Genomic DNA, 22,410 nt, shown 5'->3' on the forward strand with positions numbered 1-22,410 from the left:
ACAGCCTCGCTATGCTTTGGATTATTTTTTTATTTTTTTGTTTGTTTAAAATGAAGGTAAATGCCTGAACTCGCTGTAATCAATGTACAGTCAGCGAGACACTGCTTTTTTAGGCTTATTTTCTTCAGGGCAATCTCCATTTAGATGGGTTTTATGGGCTTTCACCAGGAGAAGTTTTGAGGAACTGTAAATTGCCTTCTTCACCCTTTCATGCCAAGATGTATGCAAATCGGATTCCTGTGAGTCAATATTTTTGATTAAATGAGATTACCTAGTTTGCTTTGGTATTGTTTTCCTATAATCTATTGGGCGTTGTGGAGTTTTCAAGGTACATCGCATTTCATTTCGCAGCCATATATCAACTCTTGTAAGACAGCTGTTAGGTGCATTGATTTGTTGAAATGCACTCCCTCAAGTACATGCTGTAATATCTGTCTATACAATACACTAAATCCAGTGTTAAGTCTACGTAACTGTCTGCTGTCCTTATAGACATAGACAGGTTTTATTATTTTGTGTAAGGCTCTTTTGCGGTGTTAGATGGCCTAGAAATGTAGTTCACTGTCATGCTAAATGCTTTTTAGTCTTCGATTTCTCTTCTATTACAGTTACAGTTATGTCAGCTAGAAACAGCTCTGGATAAAAGAAGTGTAAGGCAGCTGTTTATACCATATACTACTCCCAAATCAGCTGTTCTTTAGGGTTTTGGTCTTTCAAGTAATTCGGATAGCTGTAATGTTTTAACATGACAGGAAAATAAAGCTGTTGTTTAACTTACCTGACAGATTCATTTAAACCTCTCCACAGGAGGTAGGTGTCTACATAGGAATGTTTTATAAAGCCTCTTAGGGTGCGTTTACACTTGCAGTCCGGTTCCCTTGGTCCATGCCAAAGCAGAAAGTTGTTCAATGCTCAGTGTTTTTTTCTGCTTCACTTAACATTCACATTGACATAGTTGACAGTCAGCCCTAAAGATGTAAACAAATGCATATCATGTGGATGAAAGAGCCAACTGATTGGACAGATTGGCAACAGTATCTGAAATGATATCCAAAAAAACTGATTCATGCTGTGCTCTGGCTTGAGCTTGAGTACCCTGATTTTCCCACGACAAGTGGGGTGGGTGTAGCATACAGCCTTGAGTGATTAGGTTGAGGTCTACTTGAAACCCCCTAGCCACACAATGCTATCTATGGTGGATAGCTGTGTCCCCAGTGTCCTCCTTTTTGAAAAAACGAAAATATGGTCACATTTTGGATCAAATGTTGATTCAGTCAGGTGCGTCCAAATGTTTGACTGGTACTGTACACGTCAGAAATTCCGATTTGGCACAAACCAAAGCAGAACTGCAGAGAAGATATGACGCTTCATTCACGGTAGAAGTGCTTATTTGGTGCTCTCACACTTTAACTAAAGAAGCGCAATAGCAGCACAATCGTACCAGGGTTTGCTTTCATTGAAACCCACCCCTAATTCCTGTTGCTCTTTTTTCTCTTCAGTGAGAATCTCTTGTTGTTTCTTCCAGGCTTCCTGAGCACAGGCGACCAGGCTGCTAAAGGGAATTACGGACTCCTAGACCAGATCCAGGCCCTGCGCTGGATCAGTGAAAACATTGGATACTTTGGGGGCGATTCCAACCGTATCACCGTTTTTGGATCGGGGATCGGCGCCTCCTGCGTGAGCCTGCTGACTCTGTCCCACCATTCGGAAGGTAAAAGAACATTCCATCACTCTCAGAAAGCCAGATGTCCTGATCCTAATCATCTATCATCATTCTGTCCATTGAACATTCAAAAGGTAAAAAGTAGCAGAACACGACCTGGGTGCCACCGTCCAGTTTTAACATTTGCCGTTTGTCAGCAAGTCCCCGCGTGCTGTGTTATGGGCGAAAGTGTTAGCTTGCTCAGTGTGCTGTTTACCGAGGGAGTGGTAAATTCATAATGGGCAACATTTAATGACATGCATGCTCAGATGTGCTGTTTTTCAACACGCTGACAGCTGCCTGTTTGCGATTCGGTATAAAATGCTGCCAAAGTGCTTTTAACCAATGCCAGCTATGATGGACCTTCCGCTGGCTGCGAATCTCGAGCAGACTGTGAAAATTAACACGCGTTGTTATGTATTTATGCAGCCATAAAGCAGTGGCAGTTTTTCACCGACCTCACCAAGGTTGTGTACATCATTACGGCAGTCATAGCCCTTCTTTGTGTCTAATGTAAATCTACAGCTTGTGTCTTTGAAGGTTTGTCTGGGAGTAGTTTAAATGATGGCAAATGTTTCCACATTAAAGACTTTCTACTGCTCAGACTGCGTCTAAACCATGGAGATTTGTTTGGGAGAAATTTTATGATCAGGCGTCACATATGAGTGCTAACCAGACCTGAGCGATATCTTAAACATAACAACATCTTCTTGCTAAAAAATATGTCATGTTGATAATATGAATGTCATTAAATGATCAACACCCTCCCCCCTACCCTTCACCCCCAAGAGAGAACCTCCATTGCATTGTTTGCTGACATACCTACATGCCGTCTACATGCATTTGTAGCATGAATGTGGTGGAATTCAGGAGCTACAGATGTGCATTAATTAGTAATACTACTCTTTAAATGTCACATACAAAAGCTATGTGCGTGTAGAAACTTCAGGCCGCAAAAGTGTACTGTACATTTATTAGGAATGGTTTATGGTTATGCTAGACTTGCTAACAACTCATGCAATGAAATAGTCACCAATTAGCATTACTGATACTAGCTCTGTTCATTTTAACAACATTAGCATGCTTGGATAAACAAATCTTTTAATGTAGTGACGCACATATATGTATACAAATATTACATTCCCATATTCTGTAACATTCTTTAGCAAATGAGTCCTCTCTAGTTCTCTCTCAGTTACTTTCCCAGCATGGCGATTATCACCTCTTAAGTTGCGTTGTGTTAATTGTCAGTTTTACCAATATCTGATTACATCATCATATCATCCAGACCTAGTGGTAATCAGGAAGGGCTACACATACACAAAGGTGGCTTTTATACTACTTATTCTACTGCTTATTCTACAAACTGCTGCCATTCCAACATGCAATTTTCTGCATTTTTAGTAAGAGTAAACACATTTTTTATCCACAATATGAAATGTATAAAATATTCTCATATTATCAGCCATTTTCGTTGATAAAAACTTGACCTGACCTAGCGAGCTTGGCGATGAGTTTGAAATGTAATTTGCTATGCATCAGTAGTGTACATTATCGGTTGTGTTTTGCATGACGGAGGGGTTGGGTGGAGCTTGATGGACCCTGTTCAACATGAATGAATCAATAATGTAAAAGAATGTTAGAATGTAAAGAACCCATTTTTGTTCCTGGCTGCTTCAAAGGCTCACTTCCTGTATGTGATGCCATTTGAACCAACAGTACATTATTTACAGACAAAACAGGTTAGTGTGACGGGGTGATAAATCAAACTGAGGGACGCACACGAATCATGAAATCTTTACTAAGTTTTTTATTTTTTTTTATTTTAAATAAACACACATATAACCATAAAAAAATAAAATATGTTTTTATTATAATCTTTTTTTATCAAACATTTATTTGGGTATATTTAAGATGTCATGATTATCAACACAGACGTGAAAATGGCCATGCACTAATGACAAGTCATTAGCAGCATTTTCTTATATATCATGTTAACAAGAACGCTCAAATGAATAGCTGTAAGCTCAGGAAACACACTTCGGCACATTTTTTGTGCTTGATGCAGCTCATCAAACACTGCTGACGCATATGGCACCTCTTTTGTAGAATGACTCTGCAAGAATGTGTTAACTTGCCATGCATTGCAAAAAAACAGGCAGTCTACTAGAGCAAGACCTAGAGTAAAAGTGTACAATTGAAATTGCACAGATCAAGGACTGTAACACAGGAAGCTGCAGTACCAAGCTTATTTAAAAAGGCCTTGGTGTTCCTCTATTGTACATGTTTAAATAACTAGCACTTGACCTTGTATCAAGTGATTTGCCAGCGGCTATCGTATAGACAACCCAAGTAATTTCCCACGCTCTGGGCAAGGATTGAAATTTAGTGTCTGGACTTTCTCTATTGTGAGTCATGGCGGATTGAGCAGAGATGAGGTCATTTGGCAGTTTCTCTATGCTTCTTAATGTGAGGGGGGGTAGGGGGTGTTGTGTGTTCTCCCTTTCCAATTTGCATCAAAGTTTACTAATTGCCTTGACTTCCTCAGATGAATGATGACTGCTTTTGGATTGATTTTTTATTATTTTTTTTTAAATAAATGCTTTTTTTTTCTCTCTCTCTTTTTTTTCATACTCCATAATGCCACGCTTCACGTAGCGTGTTATTATACCGCCACATCAACCAGCTCTCACCCATCTCAGTAAATTGGATATTACTGATGCTGATATTTCCCCTGAATAGAAATGTATGCCCTACTCGGTTTGATGAGATAAAAAAGAAGGGCCTTATAAACTTGCGAGATCCACGGGAAATTGAAACAGGAAGCCTTCTATCGTGAAAAGGGCCCTTGTGGCGAGTGCTACCAATATCAATCAGCCATCTTCACAATCGTTCTCAAAGCTGCGATTTTAGTCATCAAATGAAGGACGGGGCGTGAAGTGGCCTGCCAAACCGCGTTGGAGCAGCTGAGGGGAATACCGAGTGAGCGAGAGCTGGATGCCCTTCCGAAAAACAGTAGAGCTGTGGAGCTTATAGCTTCAGTATTTGCAAGCCAGCGCTGCAAATAATAACGCTTATCCGCTCATGTGTAGCAGTGGGATCTGCTTCCACAGGCGAGAACAATGGGGGACTGCATGACTGGACATATGTAGTGCTGTAAAGAGTAAGCTCCAGCAATATTCCGTATGTAGGTGAATTGTATCTGGTGTTTGATATGAAATGAAATAACATTGGTAGGGAAGGATTAGTCAATTAAAACTGTGATACTGATTCTCCGTTTGTTGCAAATGAGTGTTGTCAGATGACTCACTTTCAGTGTTCTCTTTGAAACTTTAAACAGCAGTGACCAGAATAGCACAGTTACATGTATTTTTTTCCCATTAACTCCCCAGTGTACTCATTTACAATTCCCACCGCTAGCTGCTAAGATGCCGCCAACACTAAGAGGGTGAAGGCAGGCGTGTTGACTAAACCCAGCAGGCACCGGAGGTCAATTCCACATCAGAAAGACATTGGACATCGGACAGACATCAAATACAAATACGTGCACCTTTAAATCTTTGTTGAAAATGTAAACTGGGTTGACCTTAAAACCCAAAATGTTGTACAAATGTTTAATTTTGGTTGAATTTCAAAGTCATATATCTGCCAGAAGCCAACATTGGGTTAACGTCAAGCTCCAGCTTTGTACGAATGTTGAATTTTGGTTGGAAATTATCCATCACATATCCGTCAAAAAATAACACTGGGTTAACATTAAGCTTCAGCAAAAAACAGACGTTGAATCTTGGTTGGAAATGAAAGCCATATATCTGCCATAAGCCAACATTTGGTTAACATCTTACTCCAATGTTGTACAGATGTTCCATTTTGGTTGGAAATCAAAGTTACATATCTGCCAAAAGCCAACATTGAGTTGACATCAAACTCCAATGTCAGGCAGATGTTGAATTTTGACTGCTTCATCAAGATATTTCATGTTGTGTGAATGTAACATGGGACGTTCAGCAGACATTGAGTTGTGACTTTGGAAGACCTTAAAACCAACAAAATATCAACATCAGCTGTCTTCACCATTCTACTTTTTTGGTACTTTTTGCTCTTGGACGCCTCCTCCAACTTTTACGTTGTGTGGACGTGCATATGTTGCCAATCTGAGAGATAGAGAATCGGCATCTGAAAGTAAATAAGCACATGGACTGACAAGGTAGACTAATATTACAGGACTTAATAAATATGACTCGTATGAACGTTCCAGCTCAGAGTGGCAACGACTAAGACGCTGCTCTCCCTATTACAAGTCAAAATGACTTAGAAGCTGCTGTTTAAAGTAAAATTGCTACATAATATTGCTTTAAATGTGTTGTATGACATTCGTGTCTATTAAATTGACAGGCTCATATTAAATGATACCATACGATATGCTATATGGTATGATATATGATACAGTGGGGTATGTGTAATATGGGTGCACAAATGGAGTACACTATCGCAGGCATGCAGTCATTCATGGCATGAAAATTGGCATCAGTTAGCTGAGCTGGAAGTGACTGCTCATTTTGTCAGCAGTGTCACATTTAATTGCTGAACCACTGCAGCTGAAACGCGACATCATGAACCTGGATAGGTGTGTGTAATTGACTAGGATGGAAGGTGCTTTGCTTTGGTGAGGGAAAGCTGTTTTAAGAGACAATAAATCCGAGCTTCTGTAAATCAGAGCTCATCTAAGCAACAAGCCTCTGTCTTCTTTACATTACATTGCTTCAGTTTACAGAGCACTTAACTAATTATAGCAGTGAAGCTCTTAAAATTGCAGGTCTCTAGTCCTGATAGGTGCATTATAATGGGTTGTGTGCTTTCTACTGATTCCATTATATCAAGAGGTCAATTTAAAACTCATGATAGGGCTCAGAGTGGCGAGTGTTGGACTCTCACAGTGTGATAACCGATGGGTAGTATTGGCTTTTTAAGCTTAATCTAAACTGTAAACTGAAAAAAATATCTCAGCAAATGAGATTGTTGGAAGAGTATTATCTGCTATAAATATTATAAACATTTTTTGAAGTTATTTCTAGACGCTTCAACTCATTTTAAGCAATTTTATGTAGTTGAATTTGATTGGCAGATAAATTAGCTTTTTTTGTCTTTATAGGTCATGCGCAGAAAACCTTCTATGTCCAAGCTAGTAACTTTACAAGAGGAGACAAAAGCTTTCAGTGGAGGTCAATGTAAAAAGACTGTATTCCAGGTCATTTTGGAGCAATTCTGTTGGTCCATGCATTGTGAACTTTTAAAGAACAACCATATTTAAATGATTTCAAGTGACCCAATGATGACAGCAATGATATATTGTATTTTGAATGCTGTTGTGCTGGTCAACCAGCACCAGAAGGGTGTTTAAACAAGTTAAATTGTACAATACAATACAATAAGACTAGATAAAAGAACCTTAACAATTACAAAAACATGTTATTAAACTTATAACATTTCTCCAATAATCTTAAACTTAGAAATAGTACATGTGTGGACTAGCTTTAAGTTGATTTCACTTGCTAAGATCATTTTTATCATTATCTCCCACACAAAGAACAAAACAGCTTGGTGAAGGTGTAAAAACCTCCTACAGAGCAAGAGCCATCCACATTTACTTTTGGCCCGATCCACAGGAAGGCACTATTATCTGAATCCCATCAGTCCAAATACCACAGGTCAGCTCACAAAACACAGCTCCGGGTCCATTCCTGCAGAGCGGTGTGGTATGTGAGATGGAGAGCGCTGCTAGCTTGGCAAGTGTGTGTATGTGTGTGTGGGATGGTGTTAATGAGGCCACTGTGACCTGCCTCCTCCCTACAGCCTGGCTCCTCTGCACAGGTTTCCTGCTGTTTCCACCCACCCAGATCGGCCCGTCTGGGCATGTGACGAGCCAGGAACCAGGTGAACATATACATCGCCCAACCCTGCACTACCACCACCCCACACCACCACCAGCAACGCCAGCGGGACTAAAGGACTGACTGAGGCACTTGTGCCTCCCTGTCCATCTTCCACCTTCTTGGCTGTAGGCCATCATCTGGCTCACTTTTTTGATGCGTATGGAAGCCCCTCACATGGAGAGTGAGGCAAGCACAGTGAGACAAGGCCCAGGTTCAATCTTCGATCACAAAAGCTCAGGCACGAGGAGTCGAGGAAAAAAACAGTTGTCATTAGAGCAGGAGACCGAGTCCCAGGGTAGCTGGAGTGGCCGTGACCTACTGCTTTAATGGGATTCAACAGTTGCATCCCTGCTGGGGAGATTTTGTCTCCTTCCTTTCCGTTTTTCCCCATCTTTCGAACATCAATAGCGAGAGAGGGAGAGATACAGAGACAGAAAGAGAAAAGGAGAGAGAGAGAGAGAGTTCTAAAGGACATTAGCCAATCTCATGTGTTACTATCTATTTGGCATCGCCGCCTGCTCTAATTGAACATGGAGATTCGGCTTTTTCTTCCTCTCTCCTAATAATAATTATGATGTCGAATGAGAGATGGCTTCTCCACACGCCTGTGGAATATTAAGCACCCAGCGGTTTAGATGTATGTGCAGCGCAGGGTATGGGGGAGGGGTGGACTAGCAGCAGTGCCGGTGAAGGTCGTTGCTATTTTTTTTTTTTCTATTCCTGTAACTAATCAGCCTAAAAGCTCTGCTTGCAAGGAAGTGTTCCCCTTTTAATGGAATGCCTCATACATTAAAGACAGAGGGCCTGCGCTGGAGGAGTCCACATGACCATGTCAGCTTTCATTTTTATTAAGACTTTGGGTTATTGAGGACCATAAACGTGCCTCCTTAAATTGGGCCGCTTTTATTAGCGGGATGCTATGAGTGCAGAAAGCTTTGTGCCTTGAAACCCTCGAATCTGATGAACCAAATGAGCTTCCTGTTAAAGAACTGCCCGTGTAAAGATGGACCTCAGCACTGCAGAGGAAAACGGGATTGTAATGAAAGCGAATAGCGCTGGGGAGGACATTACGATCTACTCTATCAGCAACACTGCTTGCTAGCCAGTGAAGGCGCGTTGGGAACGTAACTTGGGAATGTACCTGCTGCCAGGAAGTCATGAATTGGTTTGATTTGGAACGATTGTTTGGGTAACAACACGTTGTGCCCATCAGCAGCAGAATCACCGATAGAGTAGCTAAAGTGGGAGCTCTAGAAACAAATTCATCCTCTGCTTTATAGCCTTAATATCACAGGCATCAGGCCTAAGTGAGCCCATTTGCTTTTAGTGTTCCGAAACCACTTAGCACTCTTCTGCGAACAACTGGGCATCATTCCGCCACTCTTCTCTATCGCATATCATATAACCGTGACGTTTTTATACCTCTCCCCTTCAGAGTAACCGTCTTCCGCTCACCCGCTCCCTCAGAACGGGTACGGAGGCATTGCCTTTTTTCAAATCATTACAGCATCATTATCTTTCAGGCTGCCATGTTGATTTTCTTAATTGCTTTTCATGTTATTAGGGCAGTGAGGAGCATCATGGTGTACTTAATTAAGGATTTTGAAATCAGCAGCTTTTTATTATTATATTAATATCATAGTTTCATTATGAACGGCATAAAAAACACATTTGCGTTACATGGTAGCAAGTCGTCAACTGCCGTGTGGTAGTGTTTGCTCTTAACGCCGTTAATAATCCTATTTGTTCACCACAACTCTCTTGAGCTGATGGCATTTAGATGCATCTGTAGTTGACTTTCATCTGGCTAAAGTCTTGTGCAGGAGGGGATTACGGAAAAGCCTTAACAAAACAAGCTCTTGCATCAGTGGTATTTTTACACCCGCTAGTCTAGTCGGCATGTCCTGTGTGCGCACGTAGCCCTTCCTACGTGACTAGGCCGAAATGCCAACAACCTACACTGGGCTAGAATCAATGTCACAGACACCTTTCCACAAAGTGTACGGTACATTGACAAATGTACGTTGGCACCCAAAACCCACATCCTTATGTACTTGTCAACATCTTATTCCAACACCTCAGGCATTAATATGGGAATATGGCATTGGTTACACCATCCATGGAGGGCTTTCCTCTAGATTTTCTAGATTTCCATTCAACCATAGAAGCATTACCGATGTTTGCCTTTAAGGCCTGACTTGCAGTCTAGTGTTATTCCAGATGGGGGTTAAGGTCAGAGCTCAGTGTAGGTCAGCCATGTTCTTCCATACCAATTCAATTCCAAACATTTCTTAATGGACCTCTGTGGGGCTTTCACTTACTGAATCCTAAGTCAGGAAAGAGCCTTCCCCCAAACTACTACCTCCAAGCTAAAATGGTACAGTTCTATATACGTTTTGCAATATAGGAACAGTGATTTCTGCATGCTCTGTGAGCTTCTGTGGACTTCTGCCATTCCTAGGTATTTCTGCTTTGCACTATCAGCCCTTACAGTCGACAGGGGAAGCTCTAGCAAGGCAGGAATTCACTAAACCAAGCAGGCTAAACAGAAGTAGATCTGACTTGTTGGAAAGTTAGCATCCTATGGCAGTGCTTTCCCCCCAAAAAATAGCGAATGACTCATGGCTTAGTTATAGCCCACACATGTACTTCTATCCAGCCCACACAGACATAATGCTAGAATTCTGTGTAGTGTTGCCTGGCAGTCGAGGCTTCATCTGCCTAGACTGTGTGAATAACTTCAGGGGCCAATGAAGTGTGAAAATGCACTCACCAGTAAATACTACTTACTCCTTGCATGGAGTGGGCATTTCTTGGAGGCCAGGGCTGTGGTGTTGTTTTTTCAGGTGCAATTGAGTGACCCCATTAAATGCAGGTATTGAAAGAACCCCCTTTTATAAAGAAGGAGCCAAAATGCATCGGCACTTCTCTTCTCTTAGAGCCGTTGTCTGTGTTTGACCTATGGAAATTCGAGAAGTCTGGCAGTCTCTGTTCTGTTGCACTTTTAGTTTTTTTTTCTGAAACGTACCCCAGAGGATCGGAGCTGCGTCCGATTTCCAGATGGCTGCATCCAGAGTAAGCGTTTAGAGTTCATACTTTAGTGTGCAGGCATCATAACAGCCTCCTGTCGCCACACAGCATTGCCGCAGGTAAATGTCAGCCGATATCACGGCTAAAGGGAAATGTGAATTGAGCACTTCCAATACAGCCACTGATTATTGTATTGAGCAGAACCAAGAGCCATTGTTGTGGAAATACTGTTTTCTCAGGCAGCAGCCAGGAGACAAATCTATAGTTGAATAGCCCCATTTCAGAGGTGTCAGACTTATTCAGAGCCGTGTTGCGGTAAACTTATCTTTTGTGGCTGGCTGCAGAGTATACCTTCCGGCTTTTCTTGCTCTCTTTTCACTCTCTTCCTTTAGCGTCTGATGTTCATTTCCAAGCGTTTCGGCATTTTGATTCCCATCGCGCCGAGGTAGGAGAGAGAAAAGCCGGAGAGAAGAGCCTCTCATTGCTGTCAGGTGTGGCCTCCTCTCCTCGATTGACAACCCAGATAATTAAAGCAGGTGGATCCTCTCCAGGCAGAATACGAGAAATGTTATGTGCGTCTTTCCCCGCTCGCTTGTTCATAGGCCAGGGCGCCACTTCTCGTTGTCCTGCCTGTCAGCCTGCCGTGTACTGCAGGAAGGCTGCTGCTTTGCTTTAAAAAGTTGCTGAAAACACCAAGCCTGAATCCGACAGGTTTGAAGAGAATGGGTCGTCAGCAGCTGTGATAATGTACCATCCATCCCGTGGCTTGTGGATGCGGGATGACGCCAGCAAGTGATCAATAGGATGCGAAGAGGCATGCTGTTCCCGCATGTAGATGCTCCGAGCGTGCCGCTCGCCACGGGCCAGGCCGAGGGGGGGGGGCTGTGATAATGGATGGACGAGTGGGGAGTAAGGTATGAAAAAGAACCATCCATCCTAGATCGAGCGCGGCTCAGGGCTCCGCTTCCAGAGAAATGAAGAAGTGACTGATTGCCAGACTGAGAGAGTGTAGTTCATTCTAAGACTATAGCCATCACTCTGGTACCCACTTGCTGCAGCCAGTCAAGCCTATAAAGCATAATACCTGGTGATTTTGGGGGAGTGTAAGACAGAGAGGGAGCAAAAGGCGAAGAACAAAAGACGTTTAAGGGCCAAGGCAGGGAGCATGTTTCACCAGGCTGACCCTCATCAGGGTCTCACCAGGTCACCCTTTTGTATTGTTGTTTCCCAATCCTTGTACTCTTCGTGTTTTAGCGTTCTTTGTGTTTTCACTCAGTGAATTCATCCCTTTAGCTTTTAGGCTATTCGTGAACCAGTAAACTGTAGTTGTACACCAGGGGAGCAATTTCACAGAAGAGGAATTTTAACCAAGGCTCAGAAACAGAATAAAAATATTGAGCAGTTCACTCTGAGCAAAAGCAATACTTGAACTTGCCATTCCAGCCTCAGCATCATTTTCCCAAATCTTAAACTGTTTGGGAACGGGTTAATTCTGTCATTTTTCATAGGCTATATCTAAGTCTGCTATAATAAAAAAGTAGGCTCTAAGCAACACTTCCTAAAGTAACACACCATGAGTCACCTGTACAAATGTGAGGCCCCTAAAGCTACCTGTGGCTGCAAGTCTGTAATGGGCCTTGCTGTGCAAATGTGAGGCCCCTAAAGCTACCTGTGGCTGCGAGTCTGTAATGGGCCTTGCTGTTTCTGGGCAGAAAGGACAGTCCTCTTTCTTAACCATCGCTCAGTGAAATGCTAGCCAATGTGGGTGTCTGTTGGCATTCTCTTCCAAGTGTGTTTTGCTGTCCAGGGACACCGCATTAGCAGCAATCTGAAAACATGCAGTGTTGCTTTACATGACTATCAGGATGCTTGTGCTAGCCTTCAGTCTCTGAGCTAGTGGGTGGGAATTGGCAATTGGAGAGAATTGACTAAATTGAAGAAAAGGACGAAATTTAGATTGCAAGCTACATGATTTGTGCCTATTCTTTTTTTGTGTAGAATTCATTTTCATTTCATCGATTTCTTGCCTAAAATTATGTTTTTCGGTTGTTTGATTTGGGCTGTTATAACACTGATATAGCCAGGGTTATAGGCTATATGTAAACTGACTTATCAAATAAATTGGGAGTTGGGAGATAAGACCAGTTTCAGATATCCATCAAAGGTTTACTTGTGATTAATGTTTCCGGGTTTGTTTTTCTTTCTAGGGTTTCCAGATTTCATTTTTATTCCTAGAACTAGTTTATACTTTCTTTACTTAGCTAAAAACAAATGCTGATTGTTCTATAGATTTTTTCATAATTTAAGCCAAAAGCCAATATGAACCTTTTGCACAGAAATCCTCACAACTTTCTTCTGGTTAAAGAAACGCTATGAAAACTGTCATTTGTTTTGCTCCTGGGCTCCCCCTACAGTCTGGAGGTGTAACAACTAGGTATCATCCACTACACGACCTTAACCCAGACGCAGATTCACACCACAATTTGTGCTGATCCAAAAACAAATGAAACGTAAAAGACGTCTTTGGATGAGGGTGGGGTGGGACCATTGAGTCAACATGGTCTGTACAGACTGCAGAATAAGTTGGAGGTGAGGATCCCAGCATATATTAGAGGTTACCCTACATACGAGACAGATGATGGCTTTTTGTATGAATTTCTGCTCAAGCTTAAATTGTGCTGCAGTATTGTATTGTACTGTATGTACTAGTTCCAGAACGTAGCTGCTGCATCATTTAAGGTGGAATGTAAAATTAAAATAAGTAACTGCCTAAAAACTGTGTGAAAACTGAACTTTTCTTGCTCAATTTTTATTGGCTATTGACGGAACCCGTTCAGAGTTAGTTGCTGACCAGTGTACACTACCACATCTGGTCGAAAAAAATCATACGTTTGATACACTCTGACTGGTCTGAAACCAGAGTCTGCGCACCTCACACACTACTCAGTACTCTATCCAACTGTCGACTCTGCAGACTAGAGCCAACCAGCACAGACTTAGCCATAATTACAATCGGGGCTAAAATCCCAGGTACAATCCAGCAAACATGCTTATGTGAGGCTCACATGGGTGGAATGTTGGCTAGGTGGGTTCCAGGTGGGCATGGGCCCTGAGTGGGTTGTAACTGGGCCCCAGTTGGGCTTCCCAAATAGACACCATTATTACAGCCCACCCTAATCTCACATGGGTGCAATCTAGGCCCCATGTGCAGTATACAACTCCGCTCCTGATCCCATCACTGACCCTGATGGGCCCTCGGTGGTCAAGCTTTTAGAGAATCAATCTAAGAACCAATTAGAAACCTTTGTTTTTGAAAGTGTACAGAAAGAACACGAGAAACAACAGGTACAGTTGAGCATCTAATTATTAGCATCACCCCCATTTAAGGCAATTTTTAAGGCAGTTTGTCTGAAATTTGGCACTACTGTGAATTGCTGGCTAATCAGGACTGTTTGGTTATGCCATCATTTGCAGGCACGTTCCACGTTGTGCAGCCAAAGCTTCCCAGGGCTTGCAGCTTGTTGAGCCGGCCTGAGCTCTCCCAAGGTGCCGGAGCCAGCGCACTGCTGCTGTTTTGGGAAAATGGAAATCTTTCTGCTGGCTATGTGCTTGGCTGTGCAGACTTCAGGTCAATGCTTTTTAACAGGAGAGAACGGCGGGAGGCACGTCAGCGGAGCGTGCCTGCAGATAATCTAACCTTGCAAAGACGAGACACAACAAGAGCAGAAAGACGAAAACCCTGCGTCAAGCTCTGCTGCCGCGGGTTATGAAAGGATTATGCCGCAGTGTCACTTGCTGTTCCCGAATCCAGAAATCACATCTGCGGAAGCGGAGATGAGCTCATTCATTAGCTTTATTTATTGCTGCGATATTGTGCCCCCATTGCTTCTTCAAATGTGATCATTACTTTTGCAGAGTGCTTTCCAGTTATGAAACGCGTGCAAATGTTATGTTGTACTGGAGCTAGTATTTCTGCCATTGTAGCATCCTCTTTATTGTGCAAAGCTCATATAACCCACAGCCCCCCATACCCAGCAAGCTCAGGATCTGCAATGTACCTTTCAGGTCTCGTCCTTTTTTAAGGCACTGCATTTCTTTCTCTTCCCTCGTTCTGCAGCCTCCTCCACTCTCCCTCTCTCTCTCACCCCCTCTCCCTCTCTCCTGTCCCCTGTGAGAGCGGGCCCAGTAAAAAGCATCCATTATGGCTGGATGCATGGTCGTCTGTGTTGCGAGCGAGGGAGCTGGCACTCCTCGTTGTCCACCTGCACAGGAAGCCCAACACAAAGAGCGTGACAGCTGAGCGCCCTGTCCCTTCACCCCCCCCCACACACCGGCCCCCATCCCACACCACCCTTCCACCCCCACCTCCTCTGCTTCAGTCTCTCGTGTCAACCGGCTCTTTGTCTCCACATCTGATAACATCAAACATGACCGAAAATAAGACCGGCCATTTCGGCATGCAGCATTTCTGCAGGCAGCCTGTTAAAAGAAGCCCCCACCTTTACCATCTTCTATGCCTCTTTCGCTCTTTTTCAGCTGGGAGGGCGAGCAGTTGGGATGAGCTGACGGGACTCTGGCAGGTTGTGGACATCGCTCCCATCCGCAATCTGTTTCATTAACAGCTCGTTACAGGTGGAGAAACCCGCAGTTATAATTATGAGCTGTCTGGAAGTGCGTGGCCGAAATTCCCGGCCTGTCAGTACGAGGGGTTTCTTCAGACCTCCGTGGTTTGGCAGTCACCCTGACCTGCTTCCTCTCTTGTCCCCTCGCTCGCTCTCTGTGGTCCCAGCCCTGTTTTCCTCCTGCACTTGTCCGCTGCAGCCTAAATCACGTCTTGTTCTTCTTGCAGAGCGGCGCCTAGAGACGCAGGCTTTGCGTTCAGCCTGTGCTTTCAAATTCACACCGAAGATGCTCATGGTTCTCGCTCTTTCTTCTCTCCTTTTCTCTCTCTCTCTCATTCTCTGCTCATCGCCCTGCTGCTGAAATTGCTCCTGCCTTTCTCCTGTGATCCTATTTTAACTCGAGTGCTCTTCAGCCCCTCACCTAGCTAAGGATGCTATTTCTTTGCTATTACTGGCCATTGCTTCTGATGCCGAAATATTCACAGACACAATGGTCTGCCTGTTTTTCCAAGACCATCTCCTCAGCCCTAATGAAAATAATTAGGCTAGTGATGAAAGACACTGTTTTTTCCCCTGCCTAACCACTCTGAATCCGAAAACAAGCCAATTTCTTGAGCCGTGGGTTTCTGTGGTGCACATGGTAGACTAAATTGTGTCATGGGGTGCAGCTCTGATGTGTTGTGACCTGTGGAGTGTATACCATCTGGACTATTAGAAGCCAAGGAACACTGCCACTAAAGCACAGCGCTGGGCGGTTGCTCTCGTTGCGAACGGCTATCGTCCAACGTGGGCCCGCCGCGAGCGCTCTGTTCTTTGCAGAGAAGCGAACGGGAGGAACTTTCGTAAACATGCTGAATAAGGAAAACTATGTAAAAAAAAAAAAGCCAGGGTTATGCCTGCTTGACAAAAGCGTAAATCTTTAGCCCTCAGGCCTGCAGTGCCGCAGAGGGTTTCTGGCTCCAGAAAGGAGATAAGACCTTAACATTTAAATATATGGATTGTTTCTGTGCAGTAAACCGAGGGCTAATCTTTTGCATTGTATAATGCGTCCGAAACAAAAGTGGATCAGATTGCGGAAAGGACTTATCTTATTCCTTTGGTTGTCGTTGTGTTTTTGTAATTCAGATGTCAGACATGTCAAAGCAGTAGGCAAGCGTACCGAAGCCTATAAATGTGATGAAATATGTTTGTGTAATCTGTTCTAGACGGGACCATAGAACCATAGTGATTTGCTAATAATGTGATAATGCTAGGGCTGTCCAGCGATTACAATATTTAATTGCAAATAGGTACATTTGCCTTACTTGCTCACACAAGACCCTCAACACAGTTTTCACATTTACAAATAACAAGTATATAATCAAATAATCAGTATGAATGCACTATTATTATCATGTTAATGCTTTTCTGGATACTATCTAGATATGCCAAAAATCCAATTTGGTCTGGGAGTCTGAACATGGCTATTGATTACAGTCAGTGACAAGAGCATTAGGGAGGTTAGGATCTCGAATAATCACCACCCCATCCCCTTATCCCCAACTCCCCAACTCATCCCAAAGGTCTTGGACAGAGCATCATCATTCCAGATAACACATCTGCTCCACAGCTTAATGCTGGGTGCCTTATACCCCTCTAGCCCACACCTGACATTGGGTATGGTGCCAATAGGTTCATGTTTTTGTGCTGGTAAGAGTGTGTCATTGTCCACAGTGAAATAAGTACTGTATCAACCTTGGCTGAAAGGCCACTCTGCCAGAAAGAGCCATTACTCCAAAAGAAACAGAAAAAAGCCAGATTAATGTTTGAAAATGCACACAAGACAAAGACCTTCATTTTGGAGTCCTGTGGTCTAACGTAACTAAAATGTAACTGTTTGGCCATAATGACCATTGTTACGTTTGGAGGAAAAAGTGGGAAGCTGAGAACACCATCCCAACTGTGAAACACAGGGGTGGCAGCATCATGTTGTGGGGTTGTTTTGCTGCAGGAGGGACTGGATTTTGCACTTCACAAAATAGAGCATCATGAGGATAGAACATTATGTGGAAATACTGAAGCAACATCTCAAGACATCAGCCAGGAAGTTAAAGCTTGGGTGCAAATGGGTCTTCCAAAAGAATACTGCCAAACTGGTTACAAAGTCAATGTTTTGGAGTCACCATCACAAAGCCCTGATCTCAATACTATTGAAAATTTATGGGCAAAGCTGAAATGGCATGTGCGAGCAAGGCGGCCTACAAACATGGCTCAGTTACACCAGTTCTGTGAGGAGGAATGGGCCAAAATTCCTGCCAACTATTGTGAGAAGCTTGTGAAAGGATATTCAAACCATTTGACCCAAGTCATACAGTTTAAGGACAATGGTACCAAATACTAATGAAATGTATTTAAACTTTTGACTTGAAGAAAGTAATAAAAAGTGCCTTAAAGACTCTCATTATTCTGGCATTTAGCAAATAGAAATAATTTAGGTAATCCTAATTGACCTAAAACAGGAAAAGTTTATTCGAAATTCATATCAGACAGTGAAAAAATGCATGTTTTTTTATATAGTGTATGTAAACTTCTGGTTTCAACTATATATATATATATATATATATATATATACCTCTCTCTGATAAGTCTGAGAGATATGGCAGAGTTAAAGGTAGGAGAGGGGGCGGTGGGTTGTGAGACCATGTAGACATACCACAGCCTATCCGTTGGTTGTGACACATAAACAAGTAAGAGATGGAATTTGTAGGATGTTAGATTGGCAGGAGGAGAAGCTTAGGCATTTGACCTCCTATTATTTCATAACACCACTAAAGAAACCTTTAGTAACCTGGAGATTTGGACTCCTTTGTCATTAAAATGCTCTTTGCAGAATCAAGGAAAATTAAACCATTTGACACAAACTCTCTCTGACACATCAGGAAAAGTTTAAGACACGTTTCTCATTATTAGACGTTATTAGTAAAATACAGACATCACAAACGCATGGAGCTTTCCTCCATACATTTGAATTAGGCAGTGTATCTTAATATGCAGCAGCTGGTAAGCTGTAATGAAAAAGGAGACCAAATCTATCTAAATTGAGGTAATTTATTTAAAACCGTCTCCCTTTGGCTGATGCTGTTATTGTAATAATCGGGGCCAGGTTTTGATGCTGAACTAATAACTTTTGAATCCAATGCTGATGCAATTCATAGCTTGCTGCTTTGTGCCGGGGTCACACTTACTTCCAGGCCGCCCTCAGAAAAGAGAGCGTATAACCTCAAGGGATTTACCTGCTTAAATAAAATGACCCTGAAAACATTGGGTGATGGCTGGCAAGCTTGCCCTTAGTCTCATTCAGTGTTGACATTTTCAACATCATGAAGGTTCATTTAAAAACATAACATGTCTATGATTGTGTCAAGAAACTCACCTCCAGTTGCCATTTCTTATAATCAGATGACTCGGGCTTCGCTGGCTATCGATGTGTAGCGCCTTTTTGTTTGGCTGTAAGCAATTTAATTCAGACGGATGACAGCATATCAGACCACGATTAGCCATACACAGACATGTCATGCCATCATTCATGTCAGGTTTTTGTGCTGCAATCTGCCCTGCATGTCTTTATAGTGTTCAGGACAAATACGAGGTACATGATATTTCATATGATTGAAATTCTGTCATATGCTGGGACGTGACATTATTATGTAATATCTGTTTGAATCACAGAAAACATTTGTCACTTTTTAAACAGCCAATTCAAAGCGGAATTTCCATTTGGTTTATAAAACCGAATACACCAGAGCATTTCTGTGATTTTTGTTGATTCAGCCCCTTTTTATAAGCTGTAAAAAGATATGTAACTCCATGTGCTGTGCTCAAATGCAGTTTGGCCTTGTGTCTTTATCTGCAGACATGGGTGGGAGTTTGAGCAACTAGCCAAGCAAGTACATGTAAAGGAGGCAGAGACAATGCAGGGTAAAATGTGACCCTGTGTTCAGTCCTTCTATTGTTGCATATGTGTTAACTAAATTTAATAAAATACAAAGACAACCTGAGTAAACACTAAATTAATGCTGCATTTATTGATGGGAAGGTGTTATTCCACTGTAAGAGTAATAGCTCTTTAGTTACTTCACCAACCAGTCATCAAAATTGAGAACTGGGATCAGATAAACAATTAGACACATCCAGGGTTTACTGTCAGCCCTGTTATCTTAACATTACTGCGTCAAATTCAGTGTTTCTCAGTGTTTTTATTAATATATTTATGATAATACAGCGCAGAAATAAAGTCTGTAGAGACAGCTTTTTCCATTGCGTCTTATTGACAGATCGTACGTGACTCAAAATTGTACGTGACTTCAGAGTTTGAGATACTCGCCTCTGCCTCTCATGTGTCCCAAGTGGTAGATCTGTGTGTACGTCATCTGCCTCTCATCTGTAATTGGTGGATTTGTGCATCTGTCTATGGGTTTGTGTGAAACTGACCAGTGGACACTCATAACTCATCTACTGCCTCTTGCAGCTTATATACTATTTTATTCATACATTCCACTGCTTTGGTGAAGCTAAGACTTGTGGTTTCAAGCATCACAACAATTCGTCCACATGAGGACATAAAGGTATGTTTTCACAAGAAATCTGAAGAACTTCTAAAACCTGACTAGACAGAGTATCTATTAACACAGTGCTCTAGATCACATGTAGTCTCATTATAGTGAGGGCTGAGATTGTTCTGAACATTGTGATAAACATGTGGGTATTATCGTATCTGCAAGTGCCTTTAAGGGGGAATTCAAGAAATAGCCCTTAGACTCCAGAAAGTTAAATACAACTTTTCCAGCCAGGTGAAGCAGACTAACACCATATGCTGCAGTCAGTAACTTGAAATGAGACAGAAAGTTAGTGAAATATAAAGAGCATTATAATATGAACAAACCCCAGAAAAGATTACAAAAGCCATTTCTAATGATCTGTGACCTCAGTTATTATCTCCTAATGGACAAAACTTGGTTGTGAAAAGTGGTGAATCTTCTCCAGTTTACCAAAATTCTTCTTCCAGAAAAAGTCACAAAGGAACCCAGATGAACATCTAAGAGACTGTAGGCCTCACTTTCTGGGTTCATAATTCCACCATTAGAAAGGGACAGGGGCACAAATAATGTCCATAGGAGAGTTTTCCAAGCAAAATCTACCACTAACCAAAAAGAAATAAAAGACTTGCCTGACTATTGCCAAAAAACATCTTCAGTTATCCTCAAGCATTTTTGGAAAGTGATCTGTGGACTGATGAGAATGTGGTAAAATATATTTATTATTATTGTTAATAATAATAATAATAACAATAATATTCTTCATCTTGCTTCAGATACTTTTACAACTATTTAGCAAAAACTAAAATGTAGGGCAGAGCAGCAGTGCCTACACAAAAACGCTAAGCTGTTGCATTTAGACTTTCTCACATTTGTTTATCGTGCTGTGCAGGAGAGCCATGGTCCCAGCCAGACAGGCGTAGTTGGTGCTTCCCAGAGCGTCCCGGGACTCCTTCAAATTGGTAAAGGCTTCATTAGCCGCGACCAGCTCCACCACGGAAGGAACATCTGTTTGCTAACTGCTAGCATCGTTACCCAGCCTTCTCCGTCTGCCTTATTGCCGCCGTGGTCCCCTGTCTGTTAATAGAATCCTCATTAGACGACTGCTTCTTGATGGGGAACACTGCAACCGAGCGCAGCCACTCTCCCACTGGTGTCTATTAGGGCAGCCAAGCAGAGCCACGACATTCCTCATTGGGGCCCTCTAAATAAGTTCACCCTGACCCCGTCTGGAAGCCTGGGTCTTCTTGACCCTTCGACGGAGAGTTTTGTCAACTTGGATGTGGTACATGTGCAGTATTGATCTCCCTCTGTTGGGTATCGTGTCGCTAGCCAGCTCAGATTCTAAGATAACAGGCTCTGGGAGGATGGAGGTGGGAGGGTGGAGGTCAGAGCCTTTTTTGTTTGTTTGTTTTACTAGCTTACTCCAGGCATGTGGTGGAGCGGAGTCGCTCAGGCATTCCGGCAGCAGCTCTGTAATTTGATGAGGACCCGAGCGAAGTCCATTTCTCCGCGTCAAAAACGATAAAGCTCCGATGCAAATTGAGCAAAAGGGGCACGCAAAAGAGGGTGCTCGGAATGTGCGATCGCAGCACAGCAGGATCAGCGCTGGCATATGCGGCTGTTTAGTTTGGTGAGTGGGCAAAAAAATCTAACAGAGAAAATGTTTTTGGGCAGAAATACCAAGAGGTCAAACGACGCCGTGAAAGGCAATTAGGCTGATTATGTAGCGGACCCCGTCGTCAGCGGTGCAGTTCGACGGATCTATTGTGAATCGCTGGGCCCCAGCTTTGCTTTGGGTGAATAATTGTTATAGCCAGGTGGAATCAGGGTGTTGTTTTCATGCGCTGTCATTCTAATGGGACACATCGGATGGGTGGATTATAGCAGAGAAAGCTCACCTGCCCGTACCTTTATCTAGTCAAACCCCAGCTGTGTTGGGCATACCGAATCTCCCCATCAATCTCTCTCTCTCTCTCTCTCTCTCTCTCTCTCTCTCTCTCTCTCTCTCTGCGAGGGTGATCAGTCTAGGCTGGCGTGAGCGCATATTCCCTTGAGCTGGGCTGCTCAGCTGTGCAGGCACTCTGCAGCGTCTGTACGCACAGACTCCCGGGATATCTATATGGCTACAGCTGTGAACCCAGTAGCTGGCATAAACAGAGAAGGGAAGGATGGAGGAGGCAAGGGAGGGGAAAAGCCTGCATGCTATCGAGAGAAATGGGAAGGAAAGCAAACCAAAACCCTTCTAAGCTATGCTTATTCATGCCACCCCCTGCCACCCTCTCGTTTTCCTCTGCCCTCCCTTCCTGCTAGCTGGTTTTGAACGTATAAGACAGACAGTGGTTGGTGTGATCAGTGACCCTGAAAGGCAGCTACAAGTCCCTGATTTCAGATGGAACTCTGGATTCCTACTTCCAGGTTTTCTTTTTCCAGATTCTGGTATTTCTGTATGTGTCTTCCAGTGAACACTCTCCTCGGTTACATAATCAGGATACAAAAACAAGATTCTATTACAATTACAGACAAAAGAAAATGCTCAGGAGAACAGT

At 42.8% G+C, this 22,410-nt stretch overlaps 1 protein-coding gene across 3 annotated transcripts in view; it reads left to right on the forward strand.

Annotated features, from left to right (window-relative positions):
• Nucleotides 1-22,410, forward strand: part of nlgn3a (neuroligin 3a) — a 198,791-nt gene that overhangs the window by 141,296 nt on the left and 35,085 nt on the right. For all 3 annotated transcript variants that reach the window (XM_072662980.1, XM_072662981.1, XM_072662982.1), the window contains one exon: nucleotides 1,526-1,711. In XM_072662980.1, the coding sequence (XP_072519081.1) occupies nucleotides 1,526-1,711 (186 nt within the window). The remainder of the gene's footprint in view (nucleotides 1-1,525; nucleotides 1,712-22,410) is intronic.

Source organism: Salminus brasiliensis, chromosome 19 (assembly GCF_030463535.1).
Source record: "Salminus brasiliensis chromosome 19, fSalBra1.hap2, whole genome shotgun sequence".
Taxonomy (NCBI): Eukaryota; Metazoa; Chordata; class Actinopteri; order Characiformes; family Bryconidae; genus Salminus; species Salminus brasiliensis.